Source organism: Cavia porcellus, unplaced genomic scaffold (assembly GCF_034190915.1).
Source record: "Cavia porcellus strain 051 isolate PalLab524CR breed Dunkin Hartley unplaced genomic scaffold, mCavPor4.1 scaffold_1, whole genome shotgun sequence".
NCBI classification, from domain to species: Eukaryota; Metazoa; Chordata; class Mammalia; order Rodentia; family Caviidae; genus Cavia; species Cavia porcellus.
The window spans coordinates 113,548,680-113,570,132 of NW_026947484.1; the positions used below are offsets into that span (position 1 = coordinate 113,548,680).

A 21,453-nucleotide genomic window follows, 5' to 3' on the forward strand; every position below is an offset into this window, starting at 1 on the left:
ACCCTTATCCAAATGGAATAGTGGTATGACCTAAATCCCAGTACTGAAACAAGAAGCTTTGCTGAAAAAACACCTTTCCTCATCTGGCTTCATTTCCCAATGTGGTTCTTAGGGTTCAAACTCTAACGCCTATTCTTGGGATAGTTATATAGTATCTTCATGCTGGAGTCCAGAGTTAGGGATGATATCAGTTACACCCTCAAGTCAGGCAGTGTGACTGCCACCAACAAAGTCACCATTTACCTTTCTAGAAAGTACACTAGTGTTGCTAACATTTATTGAGCACTTATGTGTCAGACACTACTTCAAGGACTTACTTGGGATATAGTCACAACTTACCAGCTATACAACCAACCATGTGTTAACCTCTTTATCTCAGTACCTCCATCTTAAAATGAAGATAATAATGATACCTATTTCACAGACTTGTTATAAAGATTAAAATAATATACGTGTTTAGAAGAATGACTAGCATACAGCACACGCTATTAAATGTTTGTTAAATATATACATATAAGCATATGTCCTTACAACAGATCATGAGAGTTCTCTGACAGATCTTGAGATGGATAGGCCATGATTTATTCACTGGGGTAGGGCCATAGCTTTCTTGCCCAAACTGCCAGAAAAGGATAGATGAACTCTATTTGCAAAGGTTGGAGCAGGATTAACATCAAATAGCAACTCTGAACATCAGCCTACAGCTTAGGTATAGAAGGTATAGAAACCTATATGTGCCACGATAAAGATGGAAGGCTAGAGATCATACAGGTTCTGATCACTGAGGACCTTCCAGGTACATGGATAAGTACCTGGCTTTCATGCACACCCCACATCCAAGTACCACACTGTTATTCTCTGCCCCAATGGGACAAGGCAGAGCCAGACCAACATTGACTCCCTGGCACAGGTGGCAGTAAGAGCCCACATCTGCAACAAAGACATCTGGCCATCCACAGATTCGGTACTAGGACCCGAGGACAAAAGCAGATCTTGGGATACAAATTCTACCCAGGACATAAAAATAATAGAGATTAAAAAGGACTCCTTCCTATCCTATAGAAAACAGAAGTAGCTTCTAAGCCAGAAAGTTAAATGATAGGAACTTGAGGCAGAAGACCCAGGTTGCTTCAAATAACACATCAACTTGTACCCAGAAAAGAATTAGGATATCCTGCAACTGTTTCCTGAAATGGGCAGTGGGGGCTACCTGGGTAAATCCTGAGCAAGGGCATCGCTGTCTGCAATTTACAAGACCAATGCTCAGTTAAAAGCTTTCACATCAGCCTCCTGGGAGATAGATTTCCTCCCCTCCTGCTACATGAAAATAAAACATTCTGCAACCTCCCTTAACAAAACATTCATTTTTTTCCTACCAAACTGCTCTCTGGAGGCTGTCCTCCATGTTAGCCATGGCACTAGAGACTAACATTTGATACAACTGCCCAATGCTTGGAGAGGGCAGATGCATCAGATTACCAGACCAGCCTTAGACAATAAAGCCTTAAAGGACACCATGGGACTCTACACAAAGAAACACCAACCTTCAAGGAAAGTGAGTTTATTTGACCTCAATTTGTTGAATGAAAGCAAAGCCTTCACAGAGCTGGGACCATGCCCGCACACAGACATGACACAACATGTCCAGCCAGAGCCAGGAAAAGTCTACACTTATGTGAACCCTCCAGGACGGATGTCTTTGGAAAAAAAAAAACACTGCAGTGAACCTCACAAGTGTCCCAGGGCTACTCATTCACCTGCATATTCACCAGCCTTCCCCCAACAAGCAGTATACATCCTAGAGTCATTCAAAAACCCTTTCAGGACCAGGTTCACTGGATGAAACTGGACTCTCTCTAATGTTTTAATTATCACAGTGTCACTTAAGAAGAGTTCCCTCACCATAAAGGGTCTAGAAACTCATTCCTAAGAAATATAGTAGTTGACTGACCCTAGCTCATGAGAGGATCGACCCCATATAATTAAGGCTCTTAAGGACAAGCCACAAAACCAAAAGATAAGCAGCCTCCAGGATAGAAATACATAGTACACAACCACTTGGCTATCCCACAGGACATAATGAGTCATTCCACCAGAGCTGTTTTAAAGAAGAACTACCAATCTTGAAACATTTAGCTATTTAGTCTGCCTCTAAGAGAGAATTTATTTGAGGGAAGACCTCACTCAAAAACCTAAAATGGTGCATCCAGGCCTCTGGTGTATAAGATGACACTTCTGGGTGATTAGGAAGCTGCCTTGGTCTCAGCACCCTGATCCATTTGCCACATGCTACTGCCCAGAATCAATCTCTCACATCCCATTTGAAGAGGAGAGTTCTCATTTTCTCTAATTCCCAGGATCCAGCAGTGGCCCCTGTCACACTTAACTCTGGGCCCTAACTTCCTAATCAGTTTTCCCATGTAATGGAAAGCTCTCTGAACGCAGGCAGTTCACCCCCTTTCTCTGTATCCTCCACAACTAGCTCAGTTCTCAGAATCATGTAGGCCTGCAAACACTAGGTGTTACACGAATGAAAAAGTAGATGCATAAATCAACATACCAAGTATGCTAATCTTGTGGTGTTCTAAATGGGGAGGAGGGCTGTCAAAGAAGGAAAAGGAGGAAACTAAAAGAGAAAAAATTATTTCCAGATTTTTCAGTGTAACACAATAGCAAACAGAGCTTTTAAAAGTTCCCTCCTCCACAAGCAGAAACGGAGTTTGAGTTATTCTTAGTGCATTTTTGGATGCTGCAGCCCTCGGTTACACACTGCTTGGCACAGTGAAAAGGTAACGGCTGGACGTGCACTGTGGTACCGGCTGTGTGTGTCTCTTCCTAGCGCAGTGCTAAGCTCACATCTGGGGCTGTTTAACAACTGATTGGAAATTTAGCCTTCTGATTTCCAGTTAAGTACTAGGCACAGGAAAACAAATAGCACTTGTTTTTCACTGAGCCTTGTCAGTCATCCAAACTGCAGTGCAGACCAGAGAACTGCCTGTGATTTGGTGGCAGAGGCCCAAATATTTGGATAGGTTTTTTTCCTCCAGTATAAGAAAAAGGAATAAACTAGATTTTGGCAAATACGGCTTCTTCATCCACCCTACCCCTGCCCCCATTTTTGGAAATGCAAAGCTGGATTTTAAATACGAAGCATGTTCTGGGTATCGATTTACATTTTTCATTAGGATTAAGTTTTGATTTGTTTTTAATCCAAAGCCAACAGCATAAAGTTTGGTTTCTCTCATTTATTTCAACTGCCCTGCCTTGATATTTACTTGGATTTGCTGAAGAGGCAATGTTCATATTGCCATTTTCTGTTTCCAATTAAATCAGGATATGATATCTAGCAGTTGTATTATCAAAGAATCAGAGAGTTTAAAGGTTAGGAGGAACTTTAGAGATCGAGACTCCCTCATTTAGAAATGCAAACTTAGGCCTGAATAGTTTAGTGATTTTTACATAAGGATGATGATTAGTTAAGTGCTAGAGCCCCATGACTAGTACTGAAGCACTAGTACTCCTGACACTCAGGTCAGGGTTAACTAGACACGAAAACCCGAGTTCCCTCTGAGTTGCCAGATAAAACATAGGACACCAGTTAAATTTGAATTTCAGATAAATAATGAATAACATTTTAGTGTGTCATAAATATTGCAAGAAAATCATTTGGCATTTATTATTTAGTTGAAGCTCAACTTTAACTGGCCATCTGTATTTTCATTTGCCGACGCTGGTAACCACACCTCAGAGATCCACATTCACCCCTTCCACACTCTACCTTCCCGTTAGCATACAGAACGAGATTGGAAGAAGCTCCTTATTTCTTGAGACTTTCCGAATCTTCTTTTTTCCTTATGAGTATGTTAAACAGCTAACAGACACAAATAGGCTGGCAAAGTTTTCTAGACCAGGCATTTATGTTACCAGAAACCAAGCATTAGGGTCTCATCTTGAAAATTTCTCTTTGCCCCAGGCTCTAAGTCAACAGATCTTGTGGAAGAGAGCCCTCAAGTTTGGAATGCAAATGAAGCAAGATTTTTAAAAAATCAGATAGGTGCATGGAAGAAACAAGAAAAATACATTTTAAGATTTAGTTCAGGGCTAGAGGCATAGCTCAGTGGTGGAGCACCTGCTCAGCATGCATGAGGTCCTGGGTTCAAGCCCCAGTACCAAAATCATCATTGCCATTGTCATCTAGTTTGCTGGTCTTGCACCATGACTTTTTTGGGACAACGGGGGTTTGAACCTAGGACTTCTACCACGCTAGACAAGTACTGTCTACTAGTGAGCTATACTTTCAGGCTTTGTATAGTCACTTTTAAAGAGTACTGTAGCCAAGGCTTTTTGTAAAAATGGCTTTTTAAGATATAATTCATTTACCATAATATCACCATTTTCAAATGTCCAATTTAGTATTTTTAGCATATTCTCAAATTGTGGCATACTTACCACCATGTAACCCCTGAACATTGTTATGCTCAAAAAGAAACCTCATATCATATTAGTAGCCATTCCCAATTTCCCTTTGCCTTTACCCCAGAAATGGCTCATGAATTTTTTGTCCTTATGGATTTGCTAGTTCTGGTCATTTCATATAAAAAGAATTGTACAACATTCTGTTTTGTGTATGGTTTCTTTCATTTGGCATGTTTTCAAGATTCATTCATATTGTGTTATATATCAGAACTTCATTTCTTTTTATGGCCAAATAATATTCCATTGTACAGACACAGTATTGTTTTTTTCTATTCATCAGTTGATACACATTTGGGTTAGTTCCAGTTTTTGGCTGCTATGAATAATGCTGCATTGGACAGTTGTGGACAAGTTTTTATGGACATGCATTTTGTGCAGTTCTTTCCCAAAGATCTGTTTGACATTCCCACTAGCAATATATGAGTTTTCCAATTTCTCTACATTTTTGACAACACTTGTTACTATCTGTCTTTTTCATTATAGCCATCCTAGTAATTATAAAGTGGCATACTGTGGTTTGGACTACTTTCCCTACTTTGGCTTTTTTTTATTTTGTCTTTTTCTTTTTTATCAGCACCGGGGATCGAACTCACGTCCGCCTGCTTGCAAGGCAGGTGCTTATGCTGCTGGGCTAAATCCCCAGCCCCTACTTTCCCTACTAATGACACTTAGCATCTTTTCATATGCTTTGGGCTATTTGTGTCTTTTTTGGGGGGAGAAATGTCTATAAACTATAGCATGTTTTTAAAAGAATTTAATATCGTAGCTCTTCTCAATACTTTTTGTAAAAACAAACCTCTCGGGTTGAAAGCTCAGATATCAGTTACACAGTTGAGTCACTATGTTTTCTCCAGGGTGGAAATGGTTGCACAAAGAAAAATAAGCCTATGTGATCTTTCTAAGAGATTTTTATTTGTAGTTTCAACATAACACATAGAACATAGAAGATTATTTTTGTTCTGATTGCACTGAGGGAACATCCTTAACCTGTTCAATATTCTCTGGACCATTCACACACTCTGCAAAAGGGAAAATAACAAGATCTGACACCTTCATCATGTATGTGCATGTGTGTGAGTCACAAAGACACACTGCTTGAAACTCAGCCTGAAAGTCTCTCCAACCTACTCCATTTCCAAGGTAACCAAAATAACCAGACAAAGCAAAAGCTCTTGCAGAGAAGACTAAATCCTACCTTCTCCTTGCCTGACACTCCCTTCTCTTGCCTGGGCTGAAGAATCATGAGAAGATCGAAGAGATCTGACAGATGCTTAGATTAGTATGAAAGTATATTTTTATATTATCAAAGTTACTAGCACAAGCCTCCCTAAAATTACAAAAGTTTTCATTTTTAAAAAATTTGGCAATTATAACAATGCAGGAATGTCAACTGAAAATACATCATCCTGACAAGTGAGTAGATGCTTTCACTTGAACTTTTCTCATCATCTTACTTTAAAAAGTGAATAACTATTAAAGTACCATGGTTTGTTATCATTATATCTATATAAAATATACCAATAAAATTAATTTTAAAAATAAATGAAGTAAGTATTGTGATTCTACCTGAACAGTAAAGACAGCTTTATGCGAGCCCTTGTGCAGAATACAAGGAAGAAACAAGGCCACCTGCATTTTGCACTGAGAGTCAAGAGCCGCACCTTCCTCCTCAGCCGCTCTGAGCTTTTGGGTAACGGTAGAGAGGGACACAACTAAACCCCAGCTCCCAGAGATCCCATGGGCTCCTTGAAGTGCTTGAAGAAACACTTACAGTCAAGTAATTTAGCTACCTTATTCCCAAACTTTAACTCTTAAGTATAAAAAATGGACATGCAGGGCACACTACTGGTTTAGTATCCTGTAGGAGAAGCACCTGGCTTCCTATTCATCACTGTCCCTCTGCTCCGAAAACTTTCAAGTGGATGAGGCATCACTGAAATCCTCTCAGGCTACAAGAGGAAGAGAAAAGGTTGCCTCGGGAGAGCTGCCCAGCTTGTGAGAGAACTCTTAGCCCTCGCTGTCTCCTGATCTGAGACTTGAATGAACAACAGATGTTCTGCTATCTCTTCCAGGCCATGAAGAAATGTACAGATGCAGACAACCATTTCCCTAAAGGAAACCTGCTGGACAACAAAGCAGAGTTCAGGTGTCCTGGAATTTCAATCCTTGACTTCCCTCTCTGCTGTCTCCCCATGCTGTTAATTTTAGATTCATCACTCAATCTGCAATCTCCTTACATGGGATTAACTCCAAATAGGGTCAATGTTAGATTGTTTACTAAAACTGTCTCCCTTTTTGTTAGTGTCTTAAACTTGTGGCCAAACAGTTTTTCCAGATCTTAAACAAAACTAGAGCAAATAAATAATGACTAGGAGTAAGATACTTTCCCTTAAAGCCCATGGAATGGCAGACTGAAGAAGGAATCTGGAAAGTAGTAAATATAACTAAATGTAGCCCACACTGTTCATCTGGACCTACAGTCCAGAGAAGCAGGAACTTCTTTCAACCTGAGGCCAGGCAGGTTGGTGTTTTCATGTTACGGGTATAAATTCAACACCTACATGTACTCTTTATTATGACTAAAACAATAATGGCACACATAGTGTCTACACTTATCCGAGGCAGGCACTGCCCTAAACATTTTCTATGTAATCTCAATTAATCAAGACAACACTTCTACAGAGTAGGAACTATTATTATTCCCAGGCTGAGGAAAATCAGGTTTAGAGAGATTAACTTGCCCAATTATCTCTTGCATTCAAAGCAGTATGGGTAACGCTTTTCCCATTACCTCTCCATAATCTGTCCACCGTGGTAAACTCTAATCTCACACAGTTACTAAGCACCTGAAAAGTGGCTAAGCAATAGAAGGGAGTTTTTGTTTGTCTGTTTGTATTTTACATTACTGGAGATTAAACACAGAACCCTCACACTAGCTATATCCTCAGTATTCTTTTTGTTTTTTATTTTGAGACAAGTTCTCACTAAGTCGCTAATTTGCCCAGGTTAGGGTCAAATCTGCAGTCTTCCTCCCTTGGTCTCTCAAGAATTCTGGAATTATTAACAAGGACTGCTTCAGCAGGCTTGAATGTTTAAAAATTAATTTCAATAGTCATGCATAGCTAATTCCTATACTACTGGACAGTATAGTTCTAAGGTACGAGGACCAAATGTAAATAGGACTTACGATCGTATTCGTAAGTCTTAATGTGAGAGATAATTTTAACTACAGGAGACTCACAGTGATTAAGTATGCAAAGAGCCTGTTTGATATAACAGCCTCTAAGATAGGTCCCATTTGGGTTTGAGATCCAGTTCTACCAGAAACTGGTCATGTGATTTGGTCCATGACTTAATCTCCAAATTCCTCAACTATATGAAGGTTTAAATGTACCTTTACCGTGGTGTTATTGTGAGAATTTAATGAAATAAAAATATGAGAGTTCTTATTGAGACTGCTTAACTATACTAAGTACTAAATAAATGTGTTTCTTAACATAACGACAGGATAATTAGCAATTGCAAACACTGATACAATACTTTAATCTACAGACTCAATTCTAACTTCATCCACTGAACACACAATGTCTTTTATGGCAACTTCTCCACCCCTACTCAGTAAGATCCAGTATGGTGCCACATGTGTCTTTTTTAGTCTTGCCTAATCTTTAATTGCCTTTTATAAGGTAATTAATGAGTTTTTGGAGAAGACGGACCAGTTATTTCATAAAATTTCACACGATTTGGTTTTATCCAGTTTTTCCTCATGATTAGATTCAGGTCATATGTATTTATAACAAGAATAATATTTAACTGGTTGTATTCTTTCTTATTTACCAGAACACACTGCCTAATCACAACATACTGGTGGCATTGTTCTGATCACTTGGTTAAAGAATTTCTGGGTGTCGCCACTGTACACAGTTATCTTTCTTCCATAATTGATAAGTAATTTGTGGAAAGGACATTTGGGGTCTATTCAAATATATTATTCATCTAACTCCCTCCAGTTCTACTAGATTTAGCATCTTTTGATGACTTTGGCCTGATTTTACTGTTATGGACCCAAAATGATGATTTTCTAACTCTATCCTTCTTCTATATGTAATAATTAAATTTCTACTATACAGAGGAGCTTCCCCTTCTTCCCTCTTTTATATATCTACTTTTTAACTGTTGGCTATGGATTCTTGCATTACTCAGTGGGTTCCTTTGAGCTTTGAAAAGTACTCTTTAAATGTAGGAGATAAGAAATTACAGATTTGGATTAAAGCCTTTATTACTTAGGCAAAATTTATTCCTTAGGCAAGAGGCAGCTGTTAACTGAGGACACCACTCATCTTAGATGCTTCTCAGAAAGAGAAATTTAACAGCCAAAGGCACTGCAGTTAGGACTCACTCAATAGACAACATGAGTTATCACTCCCAAGTTTCACTGTTGCTCATCATCAGACATGATATCATATACCAAAAATTCCAGCCAAACAGCCCATCTATTTCTCCACAACTAGCAAACTTGAAATGTTCTGGCAAACTCAAAAGGACATGATTTACAAATAGTAGGTAATATTTGGATCTTTCTACAAGAGCGGGATTCCAGCTTTTTAAATAAAATACAAATGATTTCATTTTGGAGCTTGCTATGTCACATTCTCAACAAACAGCTCCTCATATCAGAAATTAGGCATGTGTTATATACAAATATACTAGGTTCATGCATATTTATTTTGTGGCTAGAGACCACACACCCAGTGGCTACTTATAGCATTCATAATGCTCCTGGTACTACAAGGAGGGTCTCAGAGCTAAAACCAAAGCTCAGGCCACACAGTCTGACTCCAGATCTGCAATGTGTACACACAAGACATGGGTCATGTTTGCTTCCTATAGCTGCTTATGTATGTCATCTAGATACCAGCAAGTATACAACTCCAAATGTAACACTCTTTGGACTCTTACTATTTCAGTGAAAAGAAGGCTTTTCAAAGGTTTTAGAGTCACTACAACTTTGTACCAACAATCAGTTTGGAAAAGTGTTTTTAAAAAATCTTACCAAGAAGAGTCTGGGGACCCCAGTGGCAAGTCTCTCTGTCTTCAAATGCCAGACCAAGGGCTGTGGGGAGTTGAGCAGGAACACAACAGGCTTGTGGTGAATGTGGACTGAGGAGATGGGATTCAGGTGCAGTGTGACCTAAGAAGCAACAGAATGAGGGGAGAACTTAGCACTGATTTTCCACACAAGTCACTCACAGCAGTGTCTGGATATTTTTTCACTATTCACCACTAATAGGAGCAGCTCCAAATCTAAAAATAAGTATATCAGATTGAACTAGATGATATTGCTGATATTGCATCTTTTATTTTTTATTGCAACTATTTCAAATGGTTCAGCAATACTAATACCAACTAAAATATGACTCAGCTCCCCAATGTAGAATACAGATAAATAAAACACTTATTAAATGCAAAAGTGGCAAAGACAGAATAAAAGTTACCTTCCCCCAGTACTGCCTAATCTTTCAAGTCAAATTACTTAACTGAAAATTAAAGAGCAGAGTCCCCTGAGGGTAGGGTATGCCTATGGACTTCAGAGAAATGATTTTCTTCTCTCTCAGGTAAGCTCCAGCCTCTATAAGTTGAATTCTGCCAAAGAAAAGTACAAAAAAGCAAAGAGAAAGGATCTGCCAGGGGAAGCTGCCAGTGCTGTCATCATCTGAGCTACTAAAGAGAAGGAATTTTCCAAAATGAAGCACGAGGAACGTACAGTGCCACCATAAACAAACAAACAAACAAAAATCCAAATAGAAGAAAACTGTGTCTGGAGAAGAACACTGTGCTCAGATTTAACAGACGATCAAAGACTATTGTAGGTTACCATTATCACATTCTTTCACTAAAAAGGGAGTCAGAGAAAATGGACTCAACAATATTCTCTTGAAGCACATGATCCAGTGAGTCAATGTGAACCCAGGAAAGCAAAAGATGAGCAAAGGAATACTGACTAGCTGGTTTCATTCAATGTGTCTCAACAACTAGCTTTCTTTTCAGAGATAAGGCAAGACCTTGGAAACCACATAGTTAAGCAGATGCATGGATGCGCCAAAGATCACCATAAAGAAATAAGAGCAATAAAGGACCCACTCTCTAAAAAAAGCTTAGTCTGTAAAGATAGACTGAGAGATACATAGGGAACAGTGGAACATCACTGTTAAATTCTGAAGGTCTGGCTTTATGATCTGACTGTACACAATCAGAGACACACACTCAGTGCTATTTCACAGCCTCTGTGACTGCTGGACGACTTCAACTCAAGAGATCTCTATCTCTTTTTTAGGGACTGCCTATGATCAGCAGCATTTGGTATGCTCATGTCCTTAATAAATAATGCACCAATCTTCCAAAACCCATGCTTTAGGATATGGTAAGCATTCCCTAAAGCATTCCTTAAATTCCCTAAACTCACTATTTTTCAATATCATAAAAGTACTTATTCTAGGATTAATTTGTACTTAGTGCATCATAGAGTCTCGTTTGTTAACTATTGAGTGAGAATGTCTTAATTGCCAAAACAGACTGTAGGCAAAGATGTCTTACATCATGGGTGAACAACATTTTGATTTCCCTGGGTCACAGTAAGCAACGTTGTCTTGGGTGACATATAAAATATATATAACGTATAAATAATCTATATTATATAGTATAATTTATAGTAATAAAAATCTTAATATTTTTATTATATCAAAATGAAATAACACAATGAACCAATGTTTAACAATTAAATAAGAAAACACATGTGTCTGATTAATAACAACATATCTACGTGCCCAGGAAGAGAGAAACCAGTTTGCCCTTCCTGTGAGCCAATCAGCACATAGGCTAAGAATCAAGAAGGCCACCCCTTACCCTCCTTAAGCAACCAGCTGGTTTGGAGGACAGGCTGAGTTGATAACAACTGAGGTACAAAAACAACTAAATGCTTGCATTGTTTGACTGACTTTGCAGGCCTAAGGTCAATAGTCAGAGCATCTACTAGGAGGATGACAGTATGCAATACAGCAAATATGGGGGATTTCCTTCTGTCTTGTTTTGGAATCCAATATTGTTTTCACTGTTTTGTTTTGCTCTGATTTACTGTTTTGTGTTATTTTATGTTCTTTTTTGATTGTTTTTTTCTGTTTTGTTTTATTTGATTTTACACTATCTGATGGTATGGACAACTATTGTGAAGATAACAAAAGATATTATGGTAGCCATGGTTGATTTCTAATTATCCTGTTTTGAAGTTCTATTCCACTTTCACTGCTTTGTTTTGATTGGCTTTATTCTGTTTTATTTTGTTAGGTTTTATTCTCTTTTCAAAAAAAAGACACCTGTCTTCACAGGCACATGCATCTGTAGGAAGATTGAACCATTATTATCAGTAATTGTGTCTTTTACTTGCCAAGTCATACAAGTACGTGTAACTCTGATATGAGCAGCTTTCAATTTAACTGTGTGTGGCGGGGATGGGAGGTGAAGTTAGCATTGCACTGTGTCTTTCCCTATCCAGCGTTCCTTTGGCTCCTAGAGAATTCATGCTCAAGAATCACAAAACTGAGTCAAGAAAAACACTGCTCCTAATCTCATAATAATAATAAAAGCTTAAGCTCTCGTGGAACTATATTACTAGCTGTCCAAGTCTATGGGTTGGACTTGCCTGCTTTACATTTTTAAAATATCACATCAAATTCATAAATTTATGTTTCCTAAAAAGTTTTTTTAAAAAAGGTTCAAGATAATGCTCAAAAATGACTTAACTAGCTAATCTGCAGAAAAAAATACAAAAACATAGTCAAACTGTCATGAGCTATTTGTGAACACAGTTTGGATCAGTCTTATAGTGGACATAAACATAATGTCAAATGCAATACCAAATGAACTATGATGTCAAATATAACTACAATAAAATAATCTGTATCTTGGTTGTAGACTCTCATGATACACTGGAGATGTGATTTGTACCCAGAAATAAATGGACTGATAATCACTGAAAACGAGAGAGGCAGTAGAAACAGAGCAGAGGCAAAGATAGAAACTGAAGTGTTAACTGCATACTATGAAGAGCACACATCACAGAGAGTGAAGAAAAAAGAAAACCATCACTTGTGCAAGACTACCCAATATCTGCAAAACAACTCTCTGACTCACAAACAGCATGTGCCAGTAAAAGGTTTCCTTATTCATTCCAAAACTGTTCACTGGACAGCAACATAGCACAAAGAATAGCACTGTGTATCTGCAGGTGTGTATCTATAATATGTGTTTGTACTGCATTTTTTTTCTGATGATTTTCTTTTTGGTTCCTAGGTATATGATTCTTAAAGCTCTTAGATGCACAAAAGTCTTATTCAAAACCTGTGCTACAAAATAAATAAGTACATACCTCAAACAAACAAACATTTTTTTAAAAGGCTTATTAAATAAGAAGATATATGAAACAGATATTGGCTTTTTGGGTCCAAAATTTCCCAGATGGTCCAGAGTGTCAAGGCCTGGCTCAGACAACCAAGGAAAGATTTCTAGGAGTTGCAGCTCTTTGAGCTTTCCTGGAAACGGCTCCCTCTTCAATATGTGGCAGTGTCTAGCCAAGATGAATCTCCTGACTCTGGCACACGGGTCCCAGGCAAAGCCCCAAAAGCCATTTGGCAAAGAACAATTCACACTACAATTGGGAAATTAAAAGAAAAATAACGTAATCCTTTTTCAGAAAGATCATTTGGCAGGGACAAAGAGTCCTACGAACACAGTCTCACCTAATCCCTCAACAATCTTCCTCCTCTATACAGCACTTTCTCCACTTAAACATATCTTGCCAAAGGGAAGACAGAGAAACAACCAACAAAAGAATGAATGCATAAAAGCTCCCAAGAATGTGAAAAGAACATACTTGGAATATCTCAATGGCAAGGTACCTAACTTATTGTAAGCTGAAAAAAAAAATGAAAAGGAAATGCTCCTCAGGAACAATAATTACACCTCAGGAACAGATGACAGTTAGAACCATAAGACGATCTTGCTGAGGTTTTTCCAAGGTTGGACTGTCCAGAGATTATAATCTAAAGGCGAGAGCTGAAGCAGATTGCACCAAAGGAATACCACATGGAGTAATGATAATGGTATTCGCCAATTTCTAATTTAGAAATTCAAACAGTAGTCTAAAGAGTTGGCCTTCAACCCTTCATCACATTTATTTATAAAAATACATTTAACAGCTTAGCCTGGAGCCTTCAAAAACCCATGGAACTGAAGATGGGGTGGCACAAACCATGAAGGGGCTGTGTCCCATAGGAAGGGACAATAACTAGTCTCTAAATTAATGGCTTCTTTTGTGAATCTTTGGAAGTCACAAAGCATTTGAGAATGTAGTATAATATGAATCTTCTCTTCATATATACTCATACACAAAAAACCCACATTACATAAAATTTTATAAACAGTTTCAAGAAATACATCCACTGCAGGTCCCATGAACTCCAGGTTAAGCACCCATTAACTCAGGTTAACCAATCAATTGTAAAGGGATGGAAAGTTCTAGTGGTAGAAATAGAAACAAAATGGCCCCATTTAATTAAACTAGAAAGCATACTCCGGTCTTAAGATCTCATCTTTCTGGGTAAAGTATTTAACAGATGAGAACTCAGAACTAAAACACTTTCACATGTAGTTTCTGGGGTTTCTGTGGCCTGCTCAAACCCATAATTTGACCACATACTGGTCCATGAAGCCCAGCCCAAGAGTTCCTGCTCTAATCATGTTTGTCTCAAACAATGCTGAATGTTCAGTCTTCCCGAGGGTGTGAGAAAGTGCAAGTTGCACACTCACATGTAGCCACTGTCCCTCACACTCCACTGACCCCTTCCCCTAAAAGGAATGTAAACTGGCTCAATCAGTTCTATAACATCTGTTTATACTAGGTTTTCTCTCAGAAAATGAGTTTTCTCTCATTACCTGTACACTTCAACTAACTTACTAGCTGTAAATTTATAAAGAAATTCAAGCAAATCTTTTCTGACTGTTTTTCTGGATACAACTGAATACAACTTTATCCAGAGTCAAGGGCGCGCTAAGGAGCAGAGGCCTTGGGAAGCACGTTCTTTCTCTTATTATCATCATCAGAAAATAACCAGAACAACATTCTCTGGACCTTTTTATGATGAAGCCTCTTAGTTTTCCAAGAATTATTAGAAAAAAAACATATGTATAATTATACAGTTTCAAATTCTACAAATCACTTTATGAAAATGAATTGTGTACTTCCAGGAAAAGAGAAAAAATTCCTACTCTCTTTATGGGAATATCTCATATAATATTTTTTAATTCCCACAATTCATAGTCTAGATGCAAGACATTCCTGACACAGAGATTTCAAAAGATTTCTTAATATCAAGGCTCCCTACTCTTGGGGTTTGTTAAAACAAACAAAAGCAAAGTGAGAAAACAACTGATATGAGAGTCTATGAGTTATCCAATTTTGCTAATGTGTCAGTGAGGTTTCATTTCAACATTTCTGATTCTTAGAAGAGCCCCTATGGACCCATGAAACAAAGTCATCCAAAACACTACCAGAGAGACTTCTATTATCTAAAACAAGACCAAATAATGCTTGGAAAAGGATGACTCAATGATCCGTTTACAATTAGATAAAAAAAGAACTCCAACAGCATGCCTACAACCAAGCACCACAAAAATCACAGGCTGGTCTGTATATAGTCATCATCTGCCCCCTCGTCAGAGGTAAAGAGGCATCACTTGGCAACGGTGTTGATAGTAACTGAAAATATCCTAAATCTTGGCCTCCTGGCACCCATATATTATACAGACAAGGTGGCACAATCCCTTTTCAAGACACTAGCATCCCACACTTCAATCTCACTTTTATGCAATGTGATTTTAGAAACTCCAAAGTGCAACTGACATCTGGGGACAGGAACAGTATTTACTTAGTTCTACTACAGAGTCTTAAAGGGTTTTCTGGTCAGAAGAATCCCTACCCGTGATTTTTTTTTTTTTTTTTTTTTTTTTGCCATTGCTTGTCTTTCACCATTTGGGAATTGGTATAAAAAGATTCCCTTAAAATATTCTTGGAGGAGTGGATCTGGAGCTTTTTAAAATTTATTTATTTATTTTTAGTTTTATACCTCTCTTAATTTCTAAAGGAACACCAATTAGTGTCCCTCCTCCCTAGGGAACCAACTGACCATCCTCCTTGCTCTAGAGAAACAGTAGGGTCAAAGATTTCACACTGGTATGGTAGATGATACCAAGCTCTTTTTCAAAGGATTTGTCTTAAAAACCACTTACTATGCTGAGAGGGACACAGTCAATTCCCAAATTAATCCCTCCTCCCCCAACAAGAACACGATTTTGGATTCCCTGGGAGCCTCTGAAAATAATCTACTATGACTACAAAAGAGGAAATAAAATAAAAGTCTGACATTTGATGCAGAAATAAGTCTGCCTTCTCTGCCCCATATTTTGAATGCCCTGGAAAATTACTGGGAACTAAATTTGGGTTGGGGGTTGAGGGGCAAGAACTCATATAAACAGAAGAGTATTTATGAAACTACAGGTCATGACCTTCTAAAGGGGTCCTGGGAGCACTGCAAGGGGATTGCAGGGACCCTGGGCCTCCCTTCCCAGAGCAGCCCATGGTTTAGCCACTGTGAGGAAGAGAAGCAGGGGAGTGGAAACCCTGGATGCAGGTATGTGCTGGTAAAAAACACTGCTGGGGCCTCAGCAAGACCTTACGAACAGCCAGTGTGAGGACCCTGGCAGGTACTTTTCTACTGAGCTTCAGTACTGAGAAGAGACCATGTGAACATCATCCATGTCACTTACATACCATCCACATCCTTCCAGGACTCTGGTCTAATGTACATTACAATCATGCTCCCAGATGACCCACCACATTCAGTTCATAATGCATAACCTCTGCTAGAATCCTTTCCTATCCCTCAGGCACTACAGTTTAGTTGTCTGTCTTCCCTGGCACTCTGTCATGAGACACACTTCAAAGGCAGAAAGAAAGTCACACTCATTTCTGCATCCTTGGACCTAGCACAAGACTTGTTGACTGTCTGGTAAGCAGTCAACAAGTCTTCTGAAAAATGAATATAAGGAGCAATAAAACTTATCAATGAAATGTGACTCAAATAATGGTTCCAAAGACATATTGTCCTGTTTTTCTGGCCAAAATAGGGTATATCTAGAAAGAAAGCATTAACTTCATTATCAAGTTCAAGAGAAAACATTAAAATGGGAAGAAAAGCAAATAGATTATAATCACCAAAACTAAGGCTGCCTGGACCTATGTTGGTGAGGATTCCAAAGCCACATCCAGGCTTTGTAGGAATAAACATCATGACTGTCATCCTCTTCTGTGTGCACAGGAAAGGGTAGGACAGTTCATATAATGTGTATGGGAACTTTACAAGCTCAAAATGAAAATGGAAAGTTTAACAGCTATGCAAATTTAAATATGTATGATGTGAAAAAATATTTTAAATATATTCTCTTTCTCAAGGCTAGATAATGATAAAGACATTCTACGGCTTTTTAAAGGCATAGAATTTTAAATGGTTTTTATTCAGGCAATGTGGTGTATTAAAACGTTTAAATATTAAAATTCTAGGCAAACTGAAGGAACATAATATTTGCACATAGATTAAAGTGTGAAAATTTTGCTTTTGTCTTTTTATATTCCCTTTCATACTTAATAAACAGATTCATTCCAGTCACTTTATTATTGCTTCTCATATATAACCAAAAGCTCTATATAACTATGTGCAGATTTATTTCCTCCCAACTCTACTTTTATAATGGACTTGAAATTGTTTTCACTACTTAGCTATTTAATAAGCCCGCTTTTACATACATATGTCTTCAACAGCAGGGTGTTAGAGGGTCTATGTGTTACCAATGTGGTGAATGGAAGCACACAGAGAATCACTAGTTTGATCATCCAAAGCTGGTTTGGAAAACAGGCATAGCAAGAACCCAGCTCCTACATGATCTGGGAACTGGAGTAATCATTTCAACCTGCCAAACACAATCAACAATGTCTTTGATGCTTCAATGCAGAATCATAACCCCAGGAGCATGAGGGTCACAAGAACATAAGGCTCTGGTGGTCTGCAGAAATATACTTTCTTTTGGATTTCTACAAAGCACAGGATTTGTGCAGGTGCAAACCAATCATTCCTCAAACTCCAGGGGTTCCAGTCTATATGCGGATTAGGCTAAATTACTCTCTTAAGGGAACTAATTCTGGTCAGGGAAGGAAAACCTTGAGATTCTGTGAAGACTGATTTTCTTTGAAACCTGTAACAAAAACAACTCCCAAAGTTCACAGTCTTGGCCCCCTGAGGGTATTCTGGTCCAGCCAGGTTATGGTTTCAAGGAAATGTTTTTAGAGGAACATAACTTTGAATGGTTTTTTTTGTAAAGGAAAAAGAGAAAAAAAGCAGAACAAAACAGTGTAAGGGTACAAGTAATACAGAACTACAAAAAAAAAAAAAAAAAAAACAGCTATCACCAGTTAATAGATTACACGCTATCATCTTAGAAACGGTGTTTCAGGTCACAGGATCAAAGCATACAAAGTGAACATTCAGACAGTGAGACTGCAAATAGTTGTGTTCAGTAATCCAATCAAAAATATTAATATGGTCATCTATTTAACACACCTAAACACCCTTGCTGTTGTGTCCTTTAGGGCACTTTTTTTTCCTCTCTTTATTACAACAAAATTTACACATTTTGGGTTTTGCTCCCTTAGATCTTATTACTTTTTTTTGTAAGAAAATAAAATCAAGCATGATAAAACAAAGCTGTCAGTCAAAACCAAGTATAGACATAGCACATGATTATACGACCTGTCTTGACAGAAGGAAAAAAAGTAACTCAGAATAAACCACTGGAGAATCTGTGTTGGGGAGCATTTTCCTGAAAAACTCTTACTTTCTTTGACCAAATGTTCCATCGTTTATTTAGAAGTAAGAAATTGTAAATGCTTTTAACTCAGGAAATAAACAATGTCAGAACCACCTCCCGCGCAACGGAGCGGATGCAGTTTGCAATGTTTCCTCCAGAACTCAGGAGTTTTGCCATTTTCCTCCATACAATCCATTTTCATTGAGCCCTGCAATGCCTTTTCAAGGTGAAGAACCTACCTGTCATCAAGCCAAAAAAAAAAATACATTTAGAATATGCCATGTTAGAGCTGATGCATCTAAAATGGAATAATATCTTTGTAAAGCAGCCTTCAAAGTTTAAATTTCATATTTTCTCGAGGTAGTTCAATACATGTGTTCTGAGTGGAAAGGAACATAGGTATAATGAAGAGTAGGGCACCTGTTAATGAAGGTGTTGTAAGTTACTAACAGTAGTGGTGAACCTATGGCACCGTGCCGTAACCAGCCGTTTGTCATCACTGAAAGCTCTAAAAAGTTTGCCAATACTGGTCTATAAACCTTAAGGATCCTTCAAATACTTTCTACTACTCAAAACAAAATGGAAAAAAAAAAAAAGAAAAAAAAAGTTAAAGTAATAGGCAAAAGGGCCAGGGATATAGCTCAGTGGCACAGCACCTGCCTGGCAAGCATAAGGTTCTGAGTTTGATTTTCAGTACCAAAGGCAAAAAGAGGAACATGAAGAAGAGAAAAACGAAAAAGGAGAGGAAGAAGAGGAAAGAGGAGGATGAAGAAGGAGGAAGCCAAAGATCTAAATTGTGGGAAATCTGAACAATGTGAACAATGATCCTGTGGAAGGACAGGAAAATCACAACTGAGGGGCATGACAGAAAGGTGGAATGGGTTTTACCTCAGAATGAAATAAATATAAATTTTAACACAAGCTATTTGATTTTCAGATTTTATAACTAATGCAAGATCAGTCATTCATTTCCTAGCATTGAGACACTATAATCTTATCAAAGCTATATGCACACAGTCTGCAAATTTAAACCCTGATCAATCAATTCACATGACCAGGAATTTGTGAAGGTAATACACCAACAGAAAGAGAAGATCTAAATTATCTTCCATGTGAATAATTAAAGTTTTTGTTTCCTGTATTTGACACTGGGAAATATGAGGTTCCATATTCATATATGGAAATATTAACTGTGCCTTAATTTTTATTTTTATATCTATTCTCATTTTTTATACTTAAGATGAAGCTTTTTGCTATCTGAATTCTACTAGTGTGATTAACATGGAAGACATTCGAATATTTGATTAAGCTACTAAACACAAAGAGGAGTGTTTGTATTTAAAGAGTAAAAATGTTGCAAAGGCTGATTGCCCATGTAAATGGAGAAGGGTTCAACCTACCCTTTCAAAATATATCACTAATGAATTTTCTAATTCTGACCAAAGTCTAGAAGGTCCTAAAAGATATCAAGGTCATAGTGCTTAAGCTCTGTTTTCAAAGTTGGTCAGCTACTAATGCTTATTAAATCAATAGCCCCTAGTTCTTTATTTCTCATTTAGCCAAACTAATATGGTCTGTGATTCTGCCTCAGAGTCATACTTATACCCACTAATAATCAGTAATTAGAGCCAAAGAGGGAAAAATAGGAGCAGGAGTTGAGGGGTTCATTAAAATATATATTCAAGCCTTGGTTGTAAATTTAATTATGACAAAGTTAACTAGTATCTTGTAGAAGTAGCTAAAATTCTGTTTGTGATGTTCAAGCAAAGAAGAAAAAGAAGTCTAGCTCATAATACAACAAATCTCTATAAAAGTATTATTTAAAATAAATAAAATATAGTATTTCCCATGTAATAAAACATTAGTCATAAAAAGGGAAGAAGTACTGATCCGTGATAGAACATGGAGAAACCTTAAAAACATAATGCAAAGTGAAACAAGGCCGGCACAAAAGGCCACAATGCTGTATGTTGCACTGTTATGAAAGATCCAGAACCAACAAATCCACAGAGATAGAAAATAGACTGGAAAATGTAGAAGCTGGGACAGGTGAACAAGAAGTTACTACTAACAGGCATGGGTGTTTTGTTTTGTTTAAGTGACGAAAATGTTCTGGAACAAGACAGTGGTAGTGACCGCACAACATCATGAATATACAAATGGCACTAAACTACACACTTTAAGGTGACTAAAATGACTGTATTAGGGTCCTGCAGAGAAACATAACTATCTTATAGAGAAGGTCCAAGTTACTGATGTGCATTCAGTAGAAAACCTACTCAATGGGGATGGTGCAGCACTAAGGGCTGGGCTTCAAACTGAGCTCTATCCCTAGCCTCTTTTTAATTTCTGAGACAAGATCTCATTACGTAGGCTAGGATGGGCTCAAACTTGTGATCCTTCTGCCTTATCCTCCTAAGAAGTTGAGATTAGAGGCATGCACCACCATGCCCAGCTCATACTTTGAATTTTGAATGGTGATCTTTTCCCAGGCTGATGATACTATGGCACAATACTCTCTAGTGATGCTGGGCAGTGGCAGGAAGCTGAGATTGAGGGTAATAGCTGATACTAAGTATAGCTGGTACTGAGCTGATGTTCAGTAGGTTAGGTGTATTAAATGCATTTTCAGCTTATAGTGGCCTCAATCTTGTGACAGATTTATCAGGATGTGAGTCCATCCTCATAGAGGATCACCAGTAAAAGAGAGATTTTATCATGGGAACTTGCTCATTAAATGAGGGACACAGCAAAGTCCAATAATGTACCATCTATAAGCTGGAGAACTACGAGAGCCTGGGGGGCTCTGAGTGGGTTGGATGGTGCCTGCCAACACCGAAGACATGTAGCAGTAGGTCTTTCCTACTGCTTGTGAATTCAAATGCTAATCTCTTTTAGAAACACCCTTACAAACACATCCAGAAATAACAATTACCCATTACCTGGGCATCCCTTAGTCCAGTCAAGCTGACATCAAACATTAACAATCACAAGGGTTTTTACAAA

At 38.0% G+C, this 21,453-nt stretch overlaps 1 protein-coding gene across 1 annotated transcript in view; it reads right to left on the minus strand.

Annotated features, from left to right (window-relative positions):
* Tgfbr3 (transforming growth factor beta receptor 3) overlaps positions 1-21,453 on the minus strand; it is a 192,440-nt gene that overhangs the window by 61,391 nt on the left and 109,596 nt on the right. Inside the window, exon 4 of the mRNA XM_003478932.5 lies at positions 9,530-9,667. Coding sequence (XP_003478980.2) covers positions 9,530-9,667 — 138 coding nt within the window. The remainder of the gene's footprint in view (positions 1-9,529; positions 9,668-21,453) is intronic.